Source organism: Hypanus sabinus, chromosome 4, assembly GCF_030144855.1.
Source record: "Hypanus sabinus isolate sHypSab1 chromosome 4, sHypSab1.hap1, whole genome shotgun sequence".
NCBI classification, from domain to species: domain Eukaryota; kingdom Metazoa; phylum Chordata; class Chondrichthyes; order Myliobatiformes; family Dasyatidae; genus Hypanus; species Hypanus sabinus.
In genome coordinates, this window is record NC_082709.1 from 30576793 (window position 1) to 30600599 (window position 23807).

General features: G+C 34.9%; 1 protein-coding gene across 1 annotated transcript in view; it reads right to left on the bottom strand.

The window, feature by feature from the left end:
- Window positions 1-23807, bottom strand: part of ttn.1 (titin, tandem duplicate 1) — a 324448-nt gene that overhangs the window by 204959 nt on the left and 95682 nt on the right. Inside the window, 36 exon segments of the mRNA XM_059968782.1 lie at window positions 669-959; window positions 1690-1977; window positions 2140-2427; window positions 2566-2844; window positions 2973-3251; window positions 3356-3634; window positions 4606-4893; window positions 4999-5277; window positions 5395-5673; window positions 5780-6058; window positions 6146-6427; window positions 6878-7156; window positions 7348-7635; window positions 7750-8028; window positions 8178-8456; window positions 8677-8955; window positions 9072-9353; window positions 10686-10964; window positions 11218-11505; window positions 11630-11908; window positions 12997-13275; window positions 13406-13684; window positions 14444-14725; window positions 14954-15232; window positions 15465-15752; window positions 16079-16357; window positions 16493-16771; window positions 16959-17237; window positions 17352-17633; window positions 18149-18427; window positions 18665-18952; window positions 19079-19357; window positions 20207-20485; window positions 20627-20905; window positions 22863-23144; window positions 23396-23674. Of these exon segments, the coding sequence (XP_059824765.1) occupies window positions 669-959; window positions 1690-1977; window positions 2140-2427; window positions 2566-2844; window positions 2973-3251; window positions 3356-3634; window positions 4606-4893; window positions 4999-5277; window positions 5395-5673; window positions 5780-6058; window positions 6146-6427; window positions 6878-7156; window positions 7348-7635; window positions 7750-8028; window positions 8178-8456; window positions 8677-8955; window positions 9072-9353; window positions 10686-10964; window positions 11218-11505; window positions 11630-11908; window positions 12997-13275; window positions 13406-13684; window positions 14444-14725; window positions 14954-15232; window positions 15465-15752; window positions 16079-16357; window positions 16493-16771; window positions 16959-17237; window positions 17352-17633; window positions 18149-18427; window positions 18665-18952; window positions 19079-19357; window positions 20207-20485; window positions 20627-20905; window positions 22863-23144; window positions 23396-23674 (10134 nt within the window).

Here is a 23807-nt window from a genome sequence, read left to right on the forward strand (position 1 = left end):
CTATTTCCTGTGTGCCATGGCCGCACAATGATTTTCATTTACTTGTCTCTCTGACCACCTTCTCAAGTGCAGCAGATACAAGTAGTGCCACATTATGAAAAATAAAAAGTAAAAATATCTCTTCCAACTCTTCATTAATCACAAGAGACAGGGGCTTCCCACATATACCAAATAAAATGAACACCACTTAGACACTGTCTTTTGTATCCTATGACCCTCAAATAATCATAAAATAGTCCCTAAAGTATTACAGTTTTTAAAAAATACCTATAAGGTAATAGTATCCATTTAAATGAATCCATTTATATTTGAATGCAGAGATCAGTTCTGAAATCATAGGGAACAGTTATGTAAGCCTGAGGCTATTCTCAACTGCAAAAGCAAACAATAAGGAACCACTTGACCCAAGCAGTATGAAAATTGATCACTATGTTTATACAGACAATGATTGGTACCTCAGCACGTATATGGATACAGAAATACTTGTTCAAAGAAGTTCAAGGTAGGGACTGGGGACAACCTCACAAGTAAGTGAAAGTGAATGTATTAATAATGGGTACTGATTGTATAAAGAACATTCTTTATGTTAAGTCTTTGGTTAACTCAGTTGACAGTAAGCAACAGAATATTAAAATAATACCCATTGTAATCACTAAAGTATTACTAACCTTCGATTAGAACAGAGACATTAAACTTTGCAGTGCCTACTTCATTGGATGCTTCACATGTATACACACCAGAATCAACATACTGTGCTTTTTTAATGTTCAACGTTACAAAATTGTGTTTAAATGATAGCTCATAGTTTTCAGTTTGCAATATCTCTTGCTCATTTTTGAACCAGGTTACAGATAGTGGTTGTGTACCAGAAACACGAGCTTCAAGTTTTATAGGTTTTCCTTCTATTTCATGTATTGTTTCGAGAGGCTTTTTAGTAAAGCTTGGTGGAATTTTACGATCTGTAACAGACAGAAATAGCACTATGAATGCGATAAACAGCCAGTTGTTCTGAAGCATGCTAACTTTAGCTAAGCCAGAACTATTTCCACTTAATTTTTGAAATGACGATGTACCACACATTTCTGTACATTGACGTGGACTTATTATTAGTTCACTACACCACAGGATTCCGGTCACTTTTAAGCAGAGGAAGTTGCCTCTTGGATCATGCACAAAGTCATATTTGGTGGAAATTCTGGCAACTTGCTGATTTTCATGGGGATTGTAGTGCAGAACTTGAGGAGGAACTTATTACTTTTTAATTTTGTTTTTGCATTATTTTGATATTTTACTTATTGGTGTTTATGCATTTTTGTTATCTTGTTTGGATCTTTTAATTTTTTTCCAATTTCAGTTTTATTAATAGTTAATCTATATCTGAATATTGAATAAACCTAAAAGCTACCAAAGCAATGCCAACTATTATAGCAAGCAAAGCTCCAACCTAAGGATGTTCAGGAAAATCAAAATAAGAAATACACATGCACAGAATATCAAAAAAATTGACCAAATAAGTATTAAGAATCATACTTAGATGTTAAAAAAATATCCTTTGAAACTAACCAAACCTGGATTCTTACAACTTACATTCAGTTTTAATTATTTAAAAGATTTCTTCTATAATTACTAACATCTAGGCTCACATGATATAACAGAAAGCAAAGATTTGTAATTATTACTGATCAGTACCTTTCACAGTCACTTCAGTCTTGCAAGAATCCTTTCCAATATCATTGCTGGCTTCACAGATGTATTGACCAACATCTCCTTTGTCTGCTTTCAGAATGATCAAGTGGGGTGTATTTTCCACATAAGTTATCTTGTAATTGCCACCAGATCGAATCTCTTTGCCATCCTTCAGCCAAGTAACTTTAATTGGGAAGGACCCAATTAAATGGCATTCAAGATCCACACTTTCCCCTGTTGTAACTTCTACTGGTTCTAGTCTTTTATCAAATCGGGGTGCAACCCTAGGCTCTAAAAATGTAAACATAAATATTATATTGTAAAAGTAACAAAGTAATAACTATGCACAGCAACATGAAAGCAGATATTTATTAAAATGTCAACACTATATAGTTTATGGTAAATATTAAATAATTATAGAAGTCGAAATCATAAACGTTTAACTCAATATACCTTTGACAGATAGTCTGGAACTGCATGAAGCATCTCCCATCATGTTTGAAGCTTTGCAAGTGAATTCACCAGCATGCTCCATCTCAGCTTTAAAAATTTTAAGAGTTGCTACATTCTCCATGAAAGACATATTTAAATTTTCTCCAGGGACCAATTTTACACCATCTTTAAACCAAGAAGTTTCAATGGGAGCTGAACCAGCAGTATGACATTCAAATGTTACTGAAAGACCAAAGGTTACTTCCATATTCTTAAGTTTTCTTACAAAAGAAGGTGCAGTTTTGCGCTCTGTAAAACAAACCATAACAGAAGAATTAATATAATTGATTGTACAAACTTCTCTTAACAATAATTAAAAGGTCAAAATGTTCTAATAAAGGCAAACACATTCTGCACAATACTAATTAATGTACCAACCAACATCACCTTGTACAGTGAGCACAGCTTTTGATGAACAGACACCTATTTTGTTTTCAGCTTTGCATATGAATTCTCCACAGTCATTCATTGCTACTTTCTTTAATTCCAATTTTGCAATATTGTTCACAAACTCCATTTTGCAATTTGGGGTGGATCTCAGTTTTGTATCTCCCTTGTACCAAGCTACTTTTATTTCAGGTGTTCCAGTCAGTGCACATTGAAAAGATCCTGAGTCACCGATTGTTACTTCCAGTGGCTCTAAATGTTGGACAAATGCTGGCGGTTCTAAGATTAAAAACAATACATTATAATGATTAAAAAAAGATGCATACCAAATGTTTTGATTAAAAAAAGCAAATAAGAAATGTATTGGTTTTAATTCTACAAATGAAAGAAATTAAAAGTGAACACACCCAATATTTTTACTTCAGCCTGACAAGTGTCCCCTCCAGCTTCATTTTGTACTTCACAAGTATATGTTGCACCATCATCTCTAACAGAGTTGAGTATTTCCAAAATGCAAGATGTTTCAGTAGTCGTAATAATATGCTTTTCGGACTGGAATATCTCAAGTCCATTCTTTTTCCAGGTTATTTTGATTTCTGGAGTACCAGAGTATATGCAATCAAGACAAACTGACTTTCCCAGTACTGCACTGGAATCTTTTATTTTTTTCTGGAATACTGCTGGTTCTGGTTAAAAAAATACATAGACAAATAATTGTAAAAATATATACTTGTAACTTTGCTAAAATGTTATTATTCATGTTCATCCTTAAAATGTGTATTTTACAAACCTTTTACAACTAATTTTGTTGTACAAGAATCTTCACCAGCTTCATTCTTAACTCGGCAAATGTAGTCACCGCTTTGGGAAGGTTCCACATTTAATAGCTCAAGTACTGATATTGAGTCACTTAAAGATATGTGACTTCTTCTTCCTGTTACCAGTTCAGTGCTGCCTCTAAACCATTTTACTTTCAATGGTGCTGTGCCAGTAATAACACTTACAAATTTCACTGTTGAGCCAGGTAAAACTTCTTGAGGATCTGGTTTACTCACAAATGAGGGTGGTTCTAAAGGGTGAAAATGAAATACTATATTGCATAATTTCTTTTAAATGGAAAATTTTAGAGACTTTTTTTATAAATGGAGATAAAATCAATTGTCTTTTGTTCTACAGACTTTACACTTTTGTAATCCTCTTCTTCTGACAGCAAACAATATTGCTACATTTGTCCTATACTTTTCCCTTCCTTAAAGTTTAGGTCTAAATTATAAGATCAGGAAATCAGGCTATTCCTTTCTACAAATAATTTTTAATGAATTTGTTTTCTCCTGACTCAAGACTAACTTTGGTGTCCTTTCAAACATTTCCCCATTCTCTATCTCACAATTCTAGCATTGTGTATTTTTCTCCTCTGTGCTCTGACTTGTCTTTTCCTATTTACAACTTTTCTAGACCAATTAATTATAATTTGTAAGATCAGCTGGCCCTACACCCATATATCCCTTTTGCTATCTCTTGGCCTCCATCACAGAGATTCCTTTGGTTCCACCCTCTTTCCCCCTTCTTTCCAACCGATTTTAAGAGAAACAGGAGGCTACAGATGTTGGAAGCTGGATCAACAGGCAATCTGTGAGAGGAACTCAGTGGATTGATTGAGTGCCAACAATGGTGGAGAAGAAATTGTTTATGTTTTGAATCAAAACTCTCCATTGGGACAGGGTTTCAACCTGAAATATTAACTAATTTCTAACCTGCCTCAATTTGATGAAAAGTCATCAACCTGAGGTATAAGCACTGTTTTTCTCACTAAAGATATTGCCTGATTAATTAATATAACAACCATGTCCTGTTTTTTATTTTATATTCTTGTCATATATACTTTACTGCTTTTCATAAATTGTCTTTGAACACCATTCGAGATAAACATTCACAAATTTATAGCCAATTGCTATCAAATGAAAATTGTTACAACCATAAAGTGCACTTTTTATGCAAAGAATAATAAAAATTAGTATCATTATTAAAAATCAAACTGACCTTTCACAGTTAAAGCACCACTGCATTCATCGCTTCCTGCAGCATTGGTTGCTTTACATAAATAATTGCCAGCATCAGATAGTTCCAAAGTATTGATTTTCAAATCACATTTATTTTCTCCAAATATCAGGTGATATTTTTCACCATGGACAATCTCATGGCCATCTTTGAACCAAGACATAGTAATTGGAGGCGATCCAGAAACCTTGCATTCCATTTTGAGTGAAGAAGCCAAGATACCATCCATTTTCTTTAATTTTCTAACAAATGTTGGTGGAATAATACGATCTGTTTATATAGCAAAAATGAGCCGTGATTAGAAAAAGATTTTAAAAATTAATTAATAAACAGTAAAGAAAATAGTGCAAGGTAAGAAAACACAGGAAGTCAAACCTAGAACGTTGATTGATACTTTGCAGCTGCTGCTACCAACATTATTCTGGACTTCAAAAGTATATTCACCACCATCTGCTTTCTCTGTAGATAGAACTTTTAGGGTAGCAATTCCATTAAGAAAACTAATCTTGTATTTCCTGCCAGACACTAATTCTTGATCTTCTTTCAACCATTTTGCTTTTAGCTCAGGTGTGCCTTTAACAATGCATTCCAAAGTTACTGGATCTCCTGAAGTAACGTTGACAGATTCTGCTTTTTCCACTATAGTGGCAGGTTCTGTAAGAAACAAATTCAGTTTTACAAAATATTCTTATATATCATTAATAAAACAATCATCTGCAGTGTTCTCAAACATGAATTAAATTTCATATATATTGACATTAAGTTACTGACCCAAGAGTGATAATGCAGCAGAGGACTCTTGCATTCCAGCATCATTTGTGATTTGACAAACATACATTCCAGCATGGACAGGCTCCATTTTTGAAATATGCAAAGTAACAATGTTTTGTACATGGGTAATAGTTATGTCCTCATTATCTTTCACTTGTTTATTTTCTTTCATCCATGTTACTTGAATTGGTTCCGAACCTCTAATAGTACCTTGTAATGTGACAGGCTCTCCGAATACTGAAGAAATGTTTGAAAGTTTCTTCACAAATATGGGCGGCTCTAAAGAAATAAAGTATATCTTATGTGTGAAACAAAAACTCACAGTAATAATTTCCCAAAATTGGTACAGTAAAAGTTAAATATTGAGCTTAGAAAATTTACTGACCTTTGAGATTTAATGTGCCAGTGCAATTAATACTTCCCACATCATTTTTCACCATACACATGTATTCCCCTATGTCAGGTGTCTCCACTTTAAGAATATAAAGACTCGCTACATGGTTTTCATAAGTAATTTTATATTTTTTACTTGCTCGAATTTGCCTTTTGTCTTTGTACCAGGTAACTTCAAAAGGAGATGTACCACTGAATTCACATTGCAGTATGACATCAGAACTTTTTATTACATCCAATGTCTCAAGCATTTTACTGAAAGCAGGTGGTTCTGGGAAAAAAAGAACATAATTGACTCACTTTTATATTTACACTGAGTCATTTGATAACATTTTTTGATTGGTAAATAAGTACCTACCTTTGACATTAACTGCAACACTGCAGCTGACACTGCCAGCTTCATTTTGAGCTTCACAAATGTAATCGCCACTGTCTTCTAAACCAGCATCATTAATTTCAAGAAATGCTGCAGAATTATCAAAATGCATCTTATATTTTTCACTATTTCTGATTTCAGTATCAGTCTTGAACCACGAAATTTTGATTTCAGGTGTTCCAGTCACTTTGCACTCAAAATGTGCTGATTCGCCCTTCTTCAGAATTTTCGATGACTCCAGCTTCTGGATGAAAGATGGAGGCTCTAGGAAACCAAAATACAACACATGTAGCACTGGTTTTACAGAGGATTATCTTTTGGAAAGTGGAATTGTTAAGTTTGTGGAAGGAATTTGAATCATCATTACAAATCAGATGAGAATGCTTCAAAAATGTTTAAAAGGCACATATAAATCAACTGTAATTATATTGTATTTTTAATATAAAAAGGAACTAATTTAATGAAGAGTGTATTCTTGAGATCATGAAGAGTGCAAGAATATAGGATTTATGTGATAAAGAGTATATGACAATACAAACAAATATGGACAACAGATGCCAACACAGAATAAATATAAAAAAGGTTTGTACAAACTGAAAAATCTCAGAATCCTAAAGGACGTTAACAAATAAGAACTAAACAAGACACTGAGAAAACACACACACACACACACACACACACACACATAGGCACACACAATTAAGAATTCCACACCTGTCACAAACAATTTTGCTGTACAAGAGTCTGTGCCAACATCATTGGTGACATGGCAAGTATAATATCCAGCATTGGAATGGTTTACTGAATACAGTTGCACAGAACTGGATGTAACTTCTGTCACAATGCAACATTTTGCATCAGAACTTAGCTCTTTGTCATCCTTAAACCATTTGAAAGACAGGGGGGGTGTTCCTGTTGCATCACTCTTGAACAGCACTGTAGAGCACGGGGGAACCTCCTGAGGCATAGGCTTTTTTATAAATCTTGGTGGCTCTAAAATTCATTGAACAAAGAATATATTTGTTGCAAGAAAGAGCATAAACTTACAATTTTTGCATTTTAAGTAATGAATAATAAATTTAGAATAATTAGGTCATACAAAAGACATTCATGAGGTTAAAACATGACATGTCAAACATCTAATTTGACAAAAATATGAGAAAAAAATACAAGGACATTCACACCTTTCACAATTAGTTTGCCACTGCATTCATCAGTTCCTGCTATATTTGATACTCTGCAAGAATAAATTCCACAGTCTGAGATTTCTAGTTGATTGATTTCCAAAGATGAGGCGTTATCTTGCTGTGTTAGTTTATATTTGTTACTATCCATTATCTCCTTTCGATCTTTATGCCAAAGAATAGTCATTGGAACAGAGCCAGATACTTTGCACTCCATGGTCACAGAAGACCCTAGAGAAGTACCCATGTCCTTTAATTTTTTTGTAAATGTTGGAGCAATCGTTCGATCTGTATAACACAGAGCACAACTTGTAAGCTTAAGATGCAAAGGTCATCTTAACAGCAAAGTTTCATTTGGCATTACAGAATTCTATTTTTCATGTCCAAATTAGAAATACTAACCTAATACAGTCAAGGAAGCTTTGCAGCTGTCAACTCCAAATTCATTCTGGACCTCAAAAGTATATTCACCACTATTTGACTTCTCTGCCAAATGAATCTTTAAACTAGCCACATTATTCTCAAAGGTCAATTTATAGTTTCTGCTGGATGTGAGCTCCATTCCGTCTTTAAACCATTTAATCTTTAGTTCTGGTGTGCCTGCTACAATACATTCCAGAACTGCTAGATTCTTTACAGTTACGTTGCACGATTTTGCTGCCTCAACAATTTTTGCAGGCTCTGTTAAAAGAAAATATTATTCTGAGTGATGTCAGTACATTCTACACTTTAACACCACCTTCTTTTTCATGCTAAACTGATAAATAAGTTTGAATAGAAATAGATTGTATTAATATGTCAGCTAATTATATTTTATATTCCCAACCAACCTGTTACTATCAATGTGGCAAAAGACTTTTCAACTCCTGCATCATTTTTGGCCTGACAGATGTATTTCCCACCATCTTTTGCTTCAACTGCCGCAAATGTTAGCACAGCGAGATTGTTTTCAAAGGAAATTGACATATTTTCATCTTCTTTGATATCGACATTATCTTTCATCCAACTTATAGATAGAGGCTCTGAGCCTGTTACAAGGCACTGAAAACATGTTGAATTTCCAACAAATGTTGTGACATTTTCAATCTTCTTTATAAATGATGGAGGTTCTAATTCAAGATAAAGAAGCATACAATTAAATATGAGTGATATGCCCTTCTCTCTTTCAAGATGAAAATAAAATGGCACAATATGTGGTGTTACGAAAATCATTAAAAAGTCTAAAATTCAAGTTACCTCCTAACCCTCAATATATATCCTTTTACTATGATTTTACTTTAAAATATATCCAATAAAAATGGCAAAATATGTATTTGTATTGTAACTAACCTTTTAAACTGACAATGCAACTGCAGGAGCAGCTTCCCACCTCATTAGTTACTGTGCATTTATATTCACCAACAAGTGGAATATCCACCTTCAAGATGTGAAGGCTAATTAAAACATTCTTTACGATCATCTTGTATTTTTCACTTGGTGGGATCTTTTTATTGTCCTTAAACCACATAACCTCAAATGGACCTGCACCAGCCACCTCACATTCAAGAGTAAGACCACTACTTCTTATAACCTCAGTAGATTCAAGTTTCCTTCTGAAACTGGGAGGTTCTATAAGGTAATCATAGTAAATAAATCAAAATTAACAAAATTACTGAAACTAACAATATCCCTACCCAAGAAAGTAACAAATATAGTTTAATACCAATCTGCACATTATTACAGACCTTTAACTTCAACTTCTGTGCTGCAGCTGTCACTGCCAGCTTCATTTCGAATCTCACATACGTAGCACATACTGTCCTCGAGAACCACATCAATAATCTCGAGAATTGCCACAGAGCCATCAAATGATTTTATATATTTGTCACTGGCAATAACTTCAGCACCATTTTTATACCAAGAAACTTTGATTTCAGGTGTTCCAGTTACAATGCACTCAAAGCGTGCTGAGATGCCTTTTTTCAATATTGTTGAAGAATTCAACTTTTTAATGAAAGTAGGGGGTTCTGGAAACCAGAATATTAAAAATTTAAATATACATTTAAAAGTTATTCAATAAAAATTCAAACCAAGTCATAAACAACTGGCTATATAATTATAATTCAAATTACTAATTTAAGAAATTCATAGATTAATTAGAGCAAACAGTATTTTGTTATTAATATGCTATTGATAGCCTTCATCATTTAATCAGGGTGGGGGGGCTAGTCAAAAAATCCTTGGAACTGCCATAATAATCTCTCTAGGACTGGATGACACATATAAATAACAGTGGTCACTACCTGATTTGCAAGGTCTTTCTTAAACTAATCATCATATATTGATGTTCTATTAATCAGATCTTAAGATAAAAGCAGAGTGCTTCAAGGTATCTTACTCTCTCCATGTATAGCCCTACAAAATTCTACCACTTGAGTATACGACTATCAAGAAAAAGTTAACGTTTCTAAAGAAACGTACACAAAATGCTGGAGGAACTCAGCAGGTCAGGTAGCTTCTATGAAATGAATAAATAGTTGATGTTTTGGGCCTAGACCCTTCTTCAGGACTGAGAAGGAAGGGGGAAGATGCAAAATTAAAAAGGTGAAGGGTGGGGAAGGAGGCTAGCTGGAGGTCGATACTGGGAGTCGAGAAAGAAAGGTTAAGGACTGGAGAGGAAGGGATCTGACAGGAGGAGAGTGGACCATAGGAGTAAGGAAAGGATGAGGGGACCCTGAGTAAGTGATAGGCAGGTGAGAAGAGGTAAAAGGCCAGAATGGGGTATAGAAGAAGCGGGGAGGGGAGGGAAAAACTACTGGAAGGAGATATCAATAATCATGCCATCATGTTGGAGGCTACTCAGATGGAATATAGGGTGTTGTTCCTCCACTCTGAGGGTGACGTAATCTTGGCACAAGAGGAGACCACGGACCATCATGTCGAAACAAGAATGGGAATTGGAATTAAAATGTTTGGTCATCGTGAAGTTCTGCTTTTAGTGGATGGAATGGAGGTACTCAGCGAAGTGGTCCCTCAATTTACGATGGGTCTCAACAATGTAGAGGAGGCTGCATAAGGAGCACCAGCCACAATAGACCAGCAGATTTGCAGGTTCACTCTTGCCTCACCTGGAAGGACTGTTTGGGGTCCAGAATGGAGGTGAGGAAGGAGGTGAGTAGGCAGGAGTAGCACTTGGGCCGCTTGCAGGGTTAAGTGCCGGGAGGAAGATTAGTGGGAAGGAATGAAAGGGGAAGGGAATTGCAGAGGGATTTCTAATGTTTCTAAACTTTCAAGACAGCAAAGCAATAAAAACTGTTCTATATAAGACAAAATTGCAAAGTAAAGACAATTTTGCACACCTTTAACAAATAGTTCTGCAGAACAGGCATCTGTACCAACATCATTGCTAACTTGGCAGGTATAACTACCCGCATCAGATATCTTAGCTGAGAGCAAATCTAGAAAATATGTCGAGCCATCATTCCAAATAGAATATGCCACGCCATGCATCAATTCTCTGTCCCCTTTGAACCATTTTGTGGATAATGGTGTACTTCCTTTCACAACGCCCCTAAATTGCACTGTAGAACCGAGTACAACATCCTGGGACATTATTTTATCTGTAAAGCTTGGGGGCTCTAAAAATCATATAACAAAGAAACATGTAATTAACTCAAGTTCATACATAAATAGGAATAAAAGATCAGATTAAAGCTAACTTTATCAATTACACAAACTAACATATCCTTTGAAATTCTAATAATGCTTATCAAAGTATAGAATCAGTTGATTCACTTAATTGAAAATTTCACTTTTGCAGCTAATAGTGAACGCAATTTCTCTTGCAAACAAATTCAATGATTAAAGACTGTGTTAAGAAATATTTCCAACCTTTTACACTTAAGACAGCACTGCATTCATCCTTTCCTGCTGAATTTGCTGCTTTGCAAGTGTAAATTCCAGCATCTGAAAAATCTAGCTCATTGATTTCTATCGAGACTGTGTTCTCTTGAAATAACATCTTATATTTGTCACTAGCTGATATTTCTTTGTCCTCTTTATACCAAGTAATGCTCATTGGAATAGAACCAGAAACTTTGAATTCCATTCGCACAAAAGATCCTAAAGTACTGCCCATTTCCTTTAACTTCCTTGTCAACAACGGAGGAATCATTTGCTCTGTTCATATAAAGGGACAAATAACAATAACATAAATGATTAAGTGTCAATATTTCAAACTTTGAGCTCCACTATTTTAGATATTTTAAGAAAACAAAGCTATTAACAAAATGTAATCACTAACCTAATACAGTTAAATGAACCTCACAGCTGTTAGCCCCAAACTCATTCTGGACTTTAAAAGCATAATTTCCACTGTCATCCGTTTCAGCAGACAAAATTTTTAACCTGGCTATCTTGTTTGCAAAACTCAATTTATATCTTCTGTTTGATTCCAGTTGCTTTCCACTTTTGAACCATGCAACATTTAATACTGGTGTACCAGCTACAGTACATTCCAAAATGGCTGGGTTTCCTGAAGTCACTGTGAGTGGTTCACATTTTTCTATAATATTTGCTGGTTCTGTGAAAAAAATAGATCATTTACATCAAGAAAATTTAGTAAAATTGAATCAAAAGTTGTCATTTTAAGGAAATAACTTCACGAGGGATAAACTGCTGATGTGTATGATTCCTCATGTCCAGGTCAAAGCAATCAGATCTATTGGAATAAAGGTCCCTTCTGCAAGCAGCCAAAGGTGTTTCATGTGAAATTAGCTTCAGCAATCCCAGTGCTGATGGTACCAAATTATCCCTAACTGGTCAACCATTTATCAATCTCGTTTAGAAACACACTTGAGGATAAAATGTCTTGTTGATACCTAGGAATAATCTTTTGAAGAGCTGACAATGGTACTGTGGTCCCAGCTCTTTGTGATTTCTATAGACTTGGATAAGGAAGTGGAAGGAAAGGTTAATAAATTATAGATAGTGTAGAAGGTTGTCATAGGCTACAACAGGATATGGACAGGATGCAGAGTTGGGCAGAGAAGTCGCAGATGGAGTTCAATCTATTAAAATGTGAGCTGATATACTTTGGAAGATAGAAATTGATTGTGGAGTATGAAGTTAATAGCATGATTCTTAGTAATGTGGAAAAACAGAGGGATATTAGGGTCGTGGTCCATTGATCCCTCAAGTTGCCATGTGTGTGTTAGTCATCATTAGTTAAGGGATTGAGTTCAAGAGATGCAAGGTAATGTTACACAGAGAGTGGTGAGTGCATGGAATACACTGCTAGAGGTGTGGTAGAGCGAGATACAATAGGAGTATTTAAAAGAATCTTAGATAGACACACAAGAAAAATGGAGAGATATGGGCTGGGTAGGCGGGAAGTGTTAAATTGATCAGGGAGTATGTTTATAACAGACAAGAAAATATCATGGGCCGAAGGGCCTGTACTGTGCTGTACTGCTCTATGTACATTGGGTACTCCAGAGAATCAGAAAGGGAACAGTATTCTGTGTACACTTAACTAGCTACTCAACATATTTCCATTTTTCACATTTCTCACTTTTATGCTCTCGTGTTTAATTTTAAAATTAAAATAATTTCAGTAGCAACATTACTATATTATGCAGATAATATTTGTGTTTATAAATGCTTACTAACCCATTACAAACAAAGTAGCAAAGCATTTTGCAGTTCCCGCATCATTCTTTGCCTGACAAATATAATTTCCACTGTGATTTTCCTCAGCATTAATGATCTGTAATGTAGCAATATTGTTTTCAAAGGAAATTTTTATATTTTCATCTTCACGGACATGTTTGTCATCTTTTTTCCAACTTGTAGTTATAGGTCCTGAGCCTTTTACAACACACTGAAACACAGTTGGATTTCCAGAAAATACTGTTGCATTTTCTATTGTTTGTAAGAAGGTTGGTCGCTCTAGTTTGAAGAGAATACAGCTTGTTATATTTCGATCATGCTTGAAAAATTTAGTATTACTTAATAAGAATATACTAATAAAATCAGTAGCACTCAATATCAAGGAAACAAGGATAAGGACATAACTGACCTTTCAATTTGACTGTAGAACTGCAGGAACAACTTCCCACATCATTTTTGACCATACACATGTATTCACCGACATCTGAGCTATCAGATGTAAGAATGCAAAGACTGACTAAAGAAATGTCAGAGATCATTTTGTACTTTTTACTGCGACGGAGTTGCTTATTGTCCTTATACCACAAAACTTCAAAGGGAGCTGTACCAGCCACCTCACATTCAAGAGTAATATCACTAGATTTAACTACCTCAGCAGGTTCAAGTATCTTCATAAATGTTGGAGGTTCTGAAGAGCAAACACGAAAAAATGGTTTATAAATCACTGGGTATAAACATTAGGTCTACTCAATGATTTCCAACAATAATCATTTAAAAGAAAACTCTGAATAATTTTTATTTTAATGTGTTAATTTATTATAGGAGACCAATCAGCATGTGGATATACCTTGCTACAGCTATTATTTTACGCAGATCAACCTTTATGCTTCATAAATTATTTACGAATTCAAAATCATTCTTAGCTAGGCCTATTAAAATATTTCACTAGATTCCCATGAATCCAATCTTCAATTTGAATTGGTTAAGAAGAATTGAGACAAGTGTAGGAATTGAACTTTAAATTGCACTAGACAAGATGCTGATTCCATGCCACATCTATGGACAAATAAACATTGCCGAGAAAGTAGCAAGGCTTTTGAGAGAATTTAATTATCTTTCCATAACAGTAATATGAGGAAAAGCAGAGTTCCTTCTGGTCCCATGAAGAAAATCTTGGCCTCTAAGTGAGGCATTCCTACAGTAATGATCTGAAAGTTAAAATCAGTCTTCAGAACTCAGTTTCGAAGTCAGTCTATTAAAATTAGCATTGTTTCATAACTCATTTTGAGTCTGCAATTAATTTTAACATCCATTTTGAAAAACATAGTTTTAAAGTTTTCAAGTTTTCAGAGTTTTAAATAAAGGCTTTCAATAAACAAAAGATGCAACAAGGTTGGAAAGACTTCTGGATCAGTCATGAAAAATTAAATTGGGAATATTTACACACCTTTAACTGTGACCATAATGTCGCAAGATTCACTGCCAGCTTCATTTTGGGCTTTACAAGAATAATTGCCACTGTCATCCAAGATTACATTAGCAATCTCTAAGATTGCCACTGAATCCACAAATGTCATTTTGTATTTTTCATCAAAACTAATTGCACGATAATTCTTGAACCAAGAGACATTGATTTCTGGTGTGCCAGTTACTTTACACTCAAAAATTGCTGTGTCTCCTTTTTTAAATATTGCTGTTGGATCTAATTTCTTAATAAAATATGGAGGCTCTGTAGAAAAAAAGTTGCAAACTTCATGAGAAATATAAAAATCCAAAATAGATCTATTTAATGTTAAGAAGAATGAGACACACAGAATATTTAAAAGTAAGAAGGAAGACTACACACAAAACAGAAGTCACATAATTAACAAAGAGAACATTACAGAACAAATCAAAAAAGATTCTGCACACAATATTTAAAGCCATTCCACAACACAAGTACAGACAAATTGCACACCTTTTATAAAGAGTCTTGCCGCACAAGAGGCACTGCCAACTTTGTTGGTGACTTCACAAATGTAGTCACCCGAATCAGAAACTTTGGCTGAAAACAGCTCAAGTAAACTTGTTGAGCCTTCATTTAAAATAAAATAATCAGCTCCAGACATCAGTTCCCTGCCATCCTTCAGCCATTTTATAGTTAGTGGAGTAGTTCCTTTCACAACACTTCTAAACTGCACTGATGAACCAGGTAAGTTTTCCTGGTCTATAGGCTTTTCTACGAAACTTGGAGGCTCTGAAAATCAGGCGGAAAAGAAACACTATTGGTTCCCACAGTACATCGTTTACACTGCATCATCGTGTAAATGAAAAGTTGGAACTAAAAGAAGAAATTACAATAAATTCTAATCACATTTTAAGCTCTTATGTATATTAATTTTACTTTAAGAGTCAAAATTATTATTTAAATATGTGTATAAATACAAAAGAGATATAAATTGAACTGAAAGCAAATTCAACTTTCAAACCTGTTACATTTAAGAAACCACTGCATTCATCACTTCCCACTGAATTGGCTGCCTGGCAAATGTAAGTTCCATGATCTGAAACATCTATTTGATTCACTTCCAAGGTTGTTGTGTTATCTTGAGATGATATTTTGTATTTCTCACTAGTCGTTATTAATATGCCATCCTTATACCATGAGAAGCTCATTGGAAGAGAACCAGAAACTTTGCATTCCATTTGTATGGAAGACCCTAAAACACTGTCCGTTCTGCGTAATTTTCTTTTGAATAATGGGGGAATTAGTTGATCTGTCCAAGGTAAAGTGACAAAAGCACAGTCAATCAATTCATATAGCAAATACTTAAATGAATCAAAATTTATCGAGCATTTTTGAAGTGAGATTTGTCATGTTATATATATCTAAGGTGACTGTTGAAAAATAACATAATTTAAAATTTCCCATTATAGCTGATCTGCCAAATCCTACTATCACTAGATTTCAATTTGAAAATTCTAACATTGCCTTTATATATGTTTATATTCAATGCAACCAGGATTTCCTTATTTAATAACCATATTTTAACCCATTAGATAAGTAGATTAGCTGACTTCCAATTGAAAATAAAACACCAACCTAATACTGTCAACGAAGCTTTGCAGCTGCTGGTTCCAAACTGATTCTTGACTTCAAAAGTATATTCACCAGTGTCGTCATTAGAAACAGAAGGAATCTTTAGGCTGATCACATTACGCTCAAAGCTGATCCTGTGTTTTTTACTGGACACCATTTCAATACCATCCTTAAAACATTTAACTGTTAGTTCTGGTGTACCAGTTACAGTACATTCCAGGTTTGCTGTATTTCCTGCCGTCACACTGATTGACTGTGCTTGTTCTGTGATTTTTGCTGGTTCTATGGGAATAAAAATCTCTTTTATATGTCATTATTTTATTTTAGTTGATGCATTGCAAAGTACTTGAGTTGATTTATGATTAGGAAAATCATTGGAGTGTAGGGAAATATTAAGGTAATCAATATCCTACTGACCTGCTACCAACAAAGTGGCAAAACACTTCTCAGTTCCTGCATCATTCTTGACCTGGCATGTGTACTTCCCAGCATGATTTTCTCCAACAGCATTTATTTGAAGAGTAGCAATATTATTCTCAAAAGACAAAGCAATATTACCATCTTCTTCAATAACATCTTTATCTTTCATCCATGTTAAATAGATAGGCTTTGAGCCTTTTACTTGACTTTGGAATACAACTGAATTGCCTGATACTGTTGTAATATTTTCAATCTTCTTTATAAATCCTGGGGGTTCTAATTTGAAATAAATATTAACATGACTTAGTGGGATTATATCACTTTTTCATGTCAGTTAAGAGGTAAGATAAAATGAAGAATTTTACAAGTAAGTCAGCATTGAATTTCCAAGCACATAAGATGTTTTTAACATCACCTTAACCATCAGAAGGAAAATATCTTCTGACAATATAGAAAAACTGACCTTTCAAACTGACTGTAGAACTGCAGGAACAACATCCCACGTCATTTTGAACGATGCACTTGTATTCGCCAACATCCAAGGTATCAGAGTTTAGAATGCAAATACTAACTAAAGAACTGTCAGAGACCATTTTGTATTTTTTACTGCGTCGGATTTGTTTATTATCTTTATACCACATAACTTCAAAGGGACCTGTACCAGCCACCTCACATTCGAGGGAAATATCATTGGATTTAACTATCTCAATAGACTGAAGTTTCCGTCTAAAGCTTGGCGGTTCTAAAAAAGTAATCACAATAAAAATATCTAAATGAATAAAAATACAGAAGCTATCAAAATCCCTGCTCAAGAAAGTAAATATAGTCTTATTGAATAAAATACATTACTACACACCTTTAACTTCAACTTCAGTGCTGCAGCTCTCACTGCCAGCTTCATTTTGTGCCTCACAGATGTAGCATGCACTGTCTTCTGGAATCACATCAATAATCTCAAGAACTGCCACAGCTCCATCAAAAGACATCAGAAACTTTTCACTGACTATAATTTCATCACCATTTTTGTACCAGATAACTTTAATGTTAGGTGTGCCCCTTATACTGCATTCAAAACGTGCTGAGACACCTTCCTTTAGGATTGTTGGGGAGTGCAGCTTTTTAATGAAGCTTGGAGGTTCTAGAATCCAAAATATTACAGATTTCAAAACAAATTTATAAGGCAATCAAAACAAATTCAAGCAAATGTATATGCATAAATAATTGGCCATAAAATACAAAGATCGAATTCACCAAACACACTCGAAAGTTAGCTCTCTCTTAAATCAGTAAAACAACATTCTTTTTCATGTTCCTCATCACTGCATCCAGTAAAATAGCTTTCTACACAGTAGTGCTGTGAGATACCAGCTTATGAGAATATAACTGCCACTATATGAGACAGTATTCTCCATCATTAAATGTGCCTCAACTTGTATATAATTGGGCTTCTAAGTCTGACAATCAACTCAGATTTGAATGTCACAAGACCACAATGCACACCATGTTTGCCAAGATACATTTCTTTGACAACATCTGGTCAACTGTCAAGAAAACAAAATGATGTAGCTAAAAGTTCAACGTAGCAAAGCAGCAAAAAGAAAAACAATGCACACAACTCAAAACTATAGACAAAAATAAATAAAAAATCCACACCTTTAACAAACAGTTCGGCAGAACAGGCATCTGTACCAACATCGTTGCTAACTTGGCAGGTGTATCTACCCGCATCAGATATCTTAGTTGAGAGTAATTCTAGAAAATACATTGAGCCTTCATTCCAAATATTATACGTTGCACCATGCATCAATTCTCTGTCTCCTTTGAACCATTTCGTGGATAATGGTATGCTTCCTTTCACAACACCCCTAAATTGCACTGTAGAACCCAGTACAACATCCTGGGACATTATTTTATCTGTAAAACTTGGGGGTTCTAAAATTCAAATAAAAACAATTAACAAGATTATAAACAAACTATAACAACTGATCAGATTAAAGTTAACTTTTATGTGCTAATTTATCCTTCAAAAGTCTAAAGAGCTCTTAAAAAGAGAGATGGTTGACTTATTTATTTAGATACTACTATATCCATCTACATATAAACTGTTCTGTAAAGAATACATTTATATGTGAAACTGTGAAAGACATGTAAGAAAGCATCAATTCCAACCTTTTATACTTAACACAGCGCTGCATTCATCCTTTCCTGCTGAATTTGCTACTTTGCAAGTGTAAATTCCACCATCTGAAAAATCTAACTCATTGACTTCTAAAGAGACGGTGTTTTCTTGAAATAGAGTCTTGTATTTGTCACTAGCTGATATTTCGTGGTTCTCTTTGTACCAAGTAATCCTCATTGGAATAGAACCAGAAACTTTGCATTCCATTCGCACAAAATACCCTAAAATACTGCCAACGTCCTTTAGCTTCCTTGTAATCAATGGAGGAATTATTTGTTCTGTTCAATATGAAGGGGAAAATTAATAAAACACCAATGATGTATTGTACTTATAACTTTATAATAAGCTATGGCTTTTAATCAAAAGATATAAAAGGAAAACGTCAACACAATTTATATACTGACCTATCACGGTCAAAGAAATGTTACATTTGTTGACTCCAAACTCATTCTGGACTTCAAAAGTATAGTCTCCACTGTCGTCCATTTCAACAGACAAAAGTTTTAGACTGGCCACCTTATTCACAAAAGTTAATTTACATCTTCTGTTTGATTCTAGCTGCTTTCCATTTTTGAACCATGCAACATTTAATACTGGTGTCCCAGCTACTGTACATTCCAGAATAGCAGGATTTCCTGAAGTCACTGTGAGTGGCTCAGTTTTTTCTATAATATTTGCAGGTTCTGTGGAAAAGTACATTATTTACATCACAAATTATACAAAATTTATGTCAGGATTGATAGCAGATTTTGCAGTGAACAGATATCACTTGTTCTGTTTTACTTAATTGACAGTTTTAAATCTAAAATATATTACTGTAATAAATATTTCTACTACACACTTGCTGAATGTGCTCCTTGCAATAAGTTTAGAAATCTCTGTTCAACTTGCAGTGCCTCACAAAATAGACAGTGAGTATAGATGGATAAAGTAACAAACTATTCGACTGGAAATTCTTTTCAAAGGATTTGCCTACAGTTTGTTGGAGACAAGCAGAAGGACTTACATTCTATATATTACTAAGCAACCCCTACAATGACTTCTCAAGATGGAAGAAGTTCCCATCATTAACCATAATATATATCACCAGAGGACACAGGCTCAGAATAGAGGGGCATTCTTTTAGAACTGAGATGAGGAGGAACTTCTTTAGCCAGGGACTGGTGTATCTGTGGAATTTGTTGCCACAGGTAGCTGTGGAGGCCAAGTCTTTATGAATATTTAAGGCAGAGGTTGATAGATTATTGATTAGTCAGGGCATGAAGGGATATGGGGAGAAGCAGGAGATTGGGGCTGAGAGGAATAATGGATCAGCCATGATGAAATAGCATAACACACTCGATGTATTAAATGGCCTAATTCTGCTTCTATATCCTATGGTCTTTATTACTTTAATATGGTCTATATTATTTTTAATATTCATAAAATTCTTTTAAAAAAACAACAATTTTACTATGAAAAGTAAATACCCTGAATCAGAAATCAATAATTTCTGGTCAAAACTGTATTTCTATTTACAATTTCCTACTAACCCATTACAGCCAATGTGGCAAAACATTTTGCTGTTCCGGCATCATTTTTTGCCTGACAGATATAATTTCCACTGTGGTGTTCTTCAGCCTTAATGATATGTAATGTGGCAGTATTGTTTTCAAAGGAAATCTTAATATTATCGTTCTCCTTGATACGTTTGTCATCTTTTCTCCAGCTTGTAATTATAGGAACTGAGCCTCTTACAAGACATTGGAATACAGCAGAATTTCCAGAAAATACTGTTGCATTTTCTATTGTTTGTACGAAGACTGGTCGTTCTGGTTTGAAGTAAAAAGAATATACACTTAATAATGAAAAATATTCTGCTTTAAAACATATATTATTACATAATTTCATGATAAAGAAACAACACACAAGATCCAGGTAAGGTTACTTATTAAAATTAGAATTTAACTGACCTTTCAAATTAACTGTAGAACTGCAGGAACAACTTCCCACATTATTCTTTACCATGCACTTGTATTCACCAACATCTGAGCTATCAGATGTTAGAATGCAAAGACTGACTAAAAACTTGTCAGAAACCATTTTGTATTTTTTACTTCGTCGTATTTGTTTATCATCCTTATACCACATAACTTCAAAGGGAGCTGTTCCAGCCACCTCACATTCAAGAGTAACATCATTGGCTTTAACTACCTCAACAGGTTCGAGCTCCTTTGTGAATATGGGAGGTTCTGAAGAGTAAACATGATATCATGATTTATGAATCACAGGCAACAAAATTCAAGTTTACACAATGACTCTCTTAAAAATCCACTCAGAAAAAGTAGTCACTATATTGACTAGAAATGGCACACTAGATGCATAAATGACCCAAACAGCAGTTTAAAGATCCACTGAGCAACATGCCCACAGATAAATTCCACAATTTAATCCTGTTAAGTGCAAGGTGACAAATTATGCGAAGACAAATAAGGGCATGACCCACTCATTGATAGGCAGAGACTTAAGGAGTATCAGAAATAGAGAGATATCAACGTACAAGTATAAGGACCCAGACACGTGGATAAGCCAGTGAAGAAGGCAAATAGAATTTTCACTTTCATTAGCTGAGGAATGTAATAAAAGAGCATGGAGGTATATTATATAATGCGATAGGACTATAAAATAAATATAAGGGGATGGAGTATTTCCATTCAGAGGAAAGGCTGGATTATAAAGGGTCTTGCTTTCCTTATAGCATAAGCGGCTGAGAAGTGGGGCCCGATAAAGATGTACAAAATTATGATGGGCATTGATAGTGATAAATAGAAGGAAGCATTTCACATAGCAGAGATATCAGAGGTATAGGTTTAGGAAGAGGAATAAGACTTTTAGAGAAGATCTGAGAAAGAACCTTTTCATCCAGAGAGTGGATGGAATATGGAACACACGAGCTAACTGGGTGATAAAGATATACTGTATATTCATAATATGATAAGTATCAAGAAAGCTAAGGATCAACTACAGTTAAGTGGGATTAGTAGAGATAGGTGCTTGATGCTTGGCTGAAGGGCCTGTTTTGTTTGTTACGGCTCATATTGGAATTTATAAGGCATTGGTCAGACCACATTTCAAGTATTGTGAGAAGTTTTGGGCCCCATATCTAAGAAAGGATAGGCTGACACTGGAGAGAGTCAAGAGGAGGTTTATTAAAATAATCCTGGGCATAAAGGGGTTAACATATAAGAAGCATTTGATGCCTCTGGGCCTGTACTCACTGGGGTTTAGTAGAACGAGGGGGGTATCTCATTAACAGTAACCCAATATTAAAAGGACTAAATACAGTGGATGTGGAAAGGATGTTTCCAATAGTAGAAAAGTGTATCATCAGAGGTAACAGCCTCAGAATTCAAGGACATCACTTTAGATCAGAGAAGAAGAGAAATGTCTTTAGCCAGTAGGTGATAAATCTGCAGAATTCATTGTCACCAATGGCCACGTCATCAGGTATATTTAAAGTGGAAGTTAATAGGTTTTTGATTAGTAAGAGCATCAAAAGTTATTGGGAGAAGGCAGGAGAATGGGGTTGAGAGGGAAGATAAATCAGCCATGATCATACCCACAGCCTAAATTAAATAGCGTAATTCTGCTCCTACGTCTTAAGGGATTGATGCACCATCAATAACTCTTGGAGACTGAAAGTGAACGATAGGCTTTTATTAACAGCAAAAAGGGAGCACAACATCTCGAAGACTGAGGGAGGAGCAGTGCCCCAATTGCCTTTATACAGGGGTCTGTGGGAGGAGCCAAAGGAGCAGTCAGCAGGGAGGGGGCGTCCAGACAGGTATATATAGTTTACTACAGGGATCAGATGAAGAAAGAGAACTTGTGACCTCATCAGGCCTCAAGGTTCTTGGATGTGATATCCATAGCTCCTAAAATATGCCAAGTCCCCAACAGAGAAATCTGGTCAGCTTTAGCAGCGTTCCACTGATAAATCAATCATTGAAAATGTTTATATTTTATTTTACGGACTAGTAAAATCAAAATTCAAGTGGCAATTCAAGTAAATGTATTCACCAATTAAAAATGTAGAAGAATCAGCTTCTTATGATAGGGACTTCATTATTCCTTATTAAATATAGGTTGCAACATGACTCACAAAGCTGATGGACTAATGATTAAATGGAATAGAGAGTTTATGCACACCTTTAACTGTAACTGTCATGTCACAAGTTTCAGTGCCAGCTTCATTTTGGGCTTCACAGGTATAATTCCCACTGTCATCCAAGCTTACATCAGTAATCTCCAAGAAAGCCAAAGAATCAATAAATGATATGTTATATTTTTCGTTGGCACAGATTTCATGATGATTCTTGAACCAAGTTACTTTAATTTCTGGTGTGCCGGTTATTTTACACTCAAAACTTGCTGTCTCTCCTTTCTTAAAAATTGCTGTTGGTTCTAACCTCATAATAAAATACGGAGGCTCTGTGGAAATAACATTCTAAGTTTAGCTATACATACAAAAGTCCCAAACAATTCAATTCAGCACAAAGAATGAGATACATGAAACATTAAAATGAACAAAGAAAGACAACACTTCACACAAAATTAACATTAAAAATAATGAAGAGAAAATAATGCAGCAAATCAAGGAAGAGGTCCTACACACTATGTAAATAGATTGTACTTTTAAAACCATTCCACACCAATTAAACGAGTACGGACAAATTGCACACCTTTTATAAAGAGTCTTGCCACACAAGAGGCACTGCCCACTTTGTTGCTGACTTCACAAATGTAGTCACCCGAATCAGAAACTTTGGCTGAAAAAAGCTCAAGTATACTTGTTGAGCTTTCACTTAAAATGAAATAATCAGCTCCAGACATCAGTTCCCTGCCATCCTTCAGCCATTTTATAGTTAGTGGAGCAGTTCCTTTCACAACACTTCTAAACCGCACCGTTGAGCCAGGTAAGCTTTCCTGAGCCAAAGGTTTTTCTATAAAACTTGGAGGCTCTGAAAGTCAGGTGAAAAAAAACATTGAATTCCAACAGTACATCATTTACACAGTGTCGTACTGTATGTCAAGAAATACAAGAGCTCAAAATTGAAATAAGAAATTACAATAAATTCTAATCAAATTTGAAGC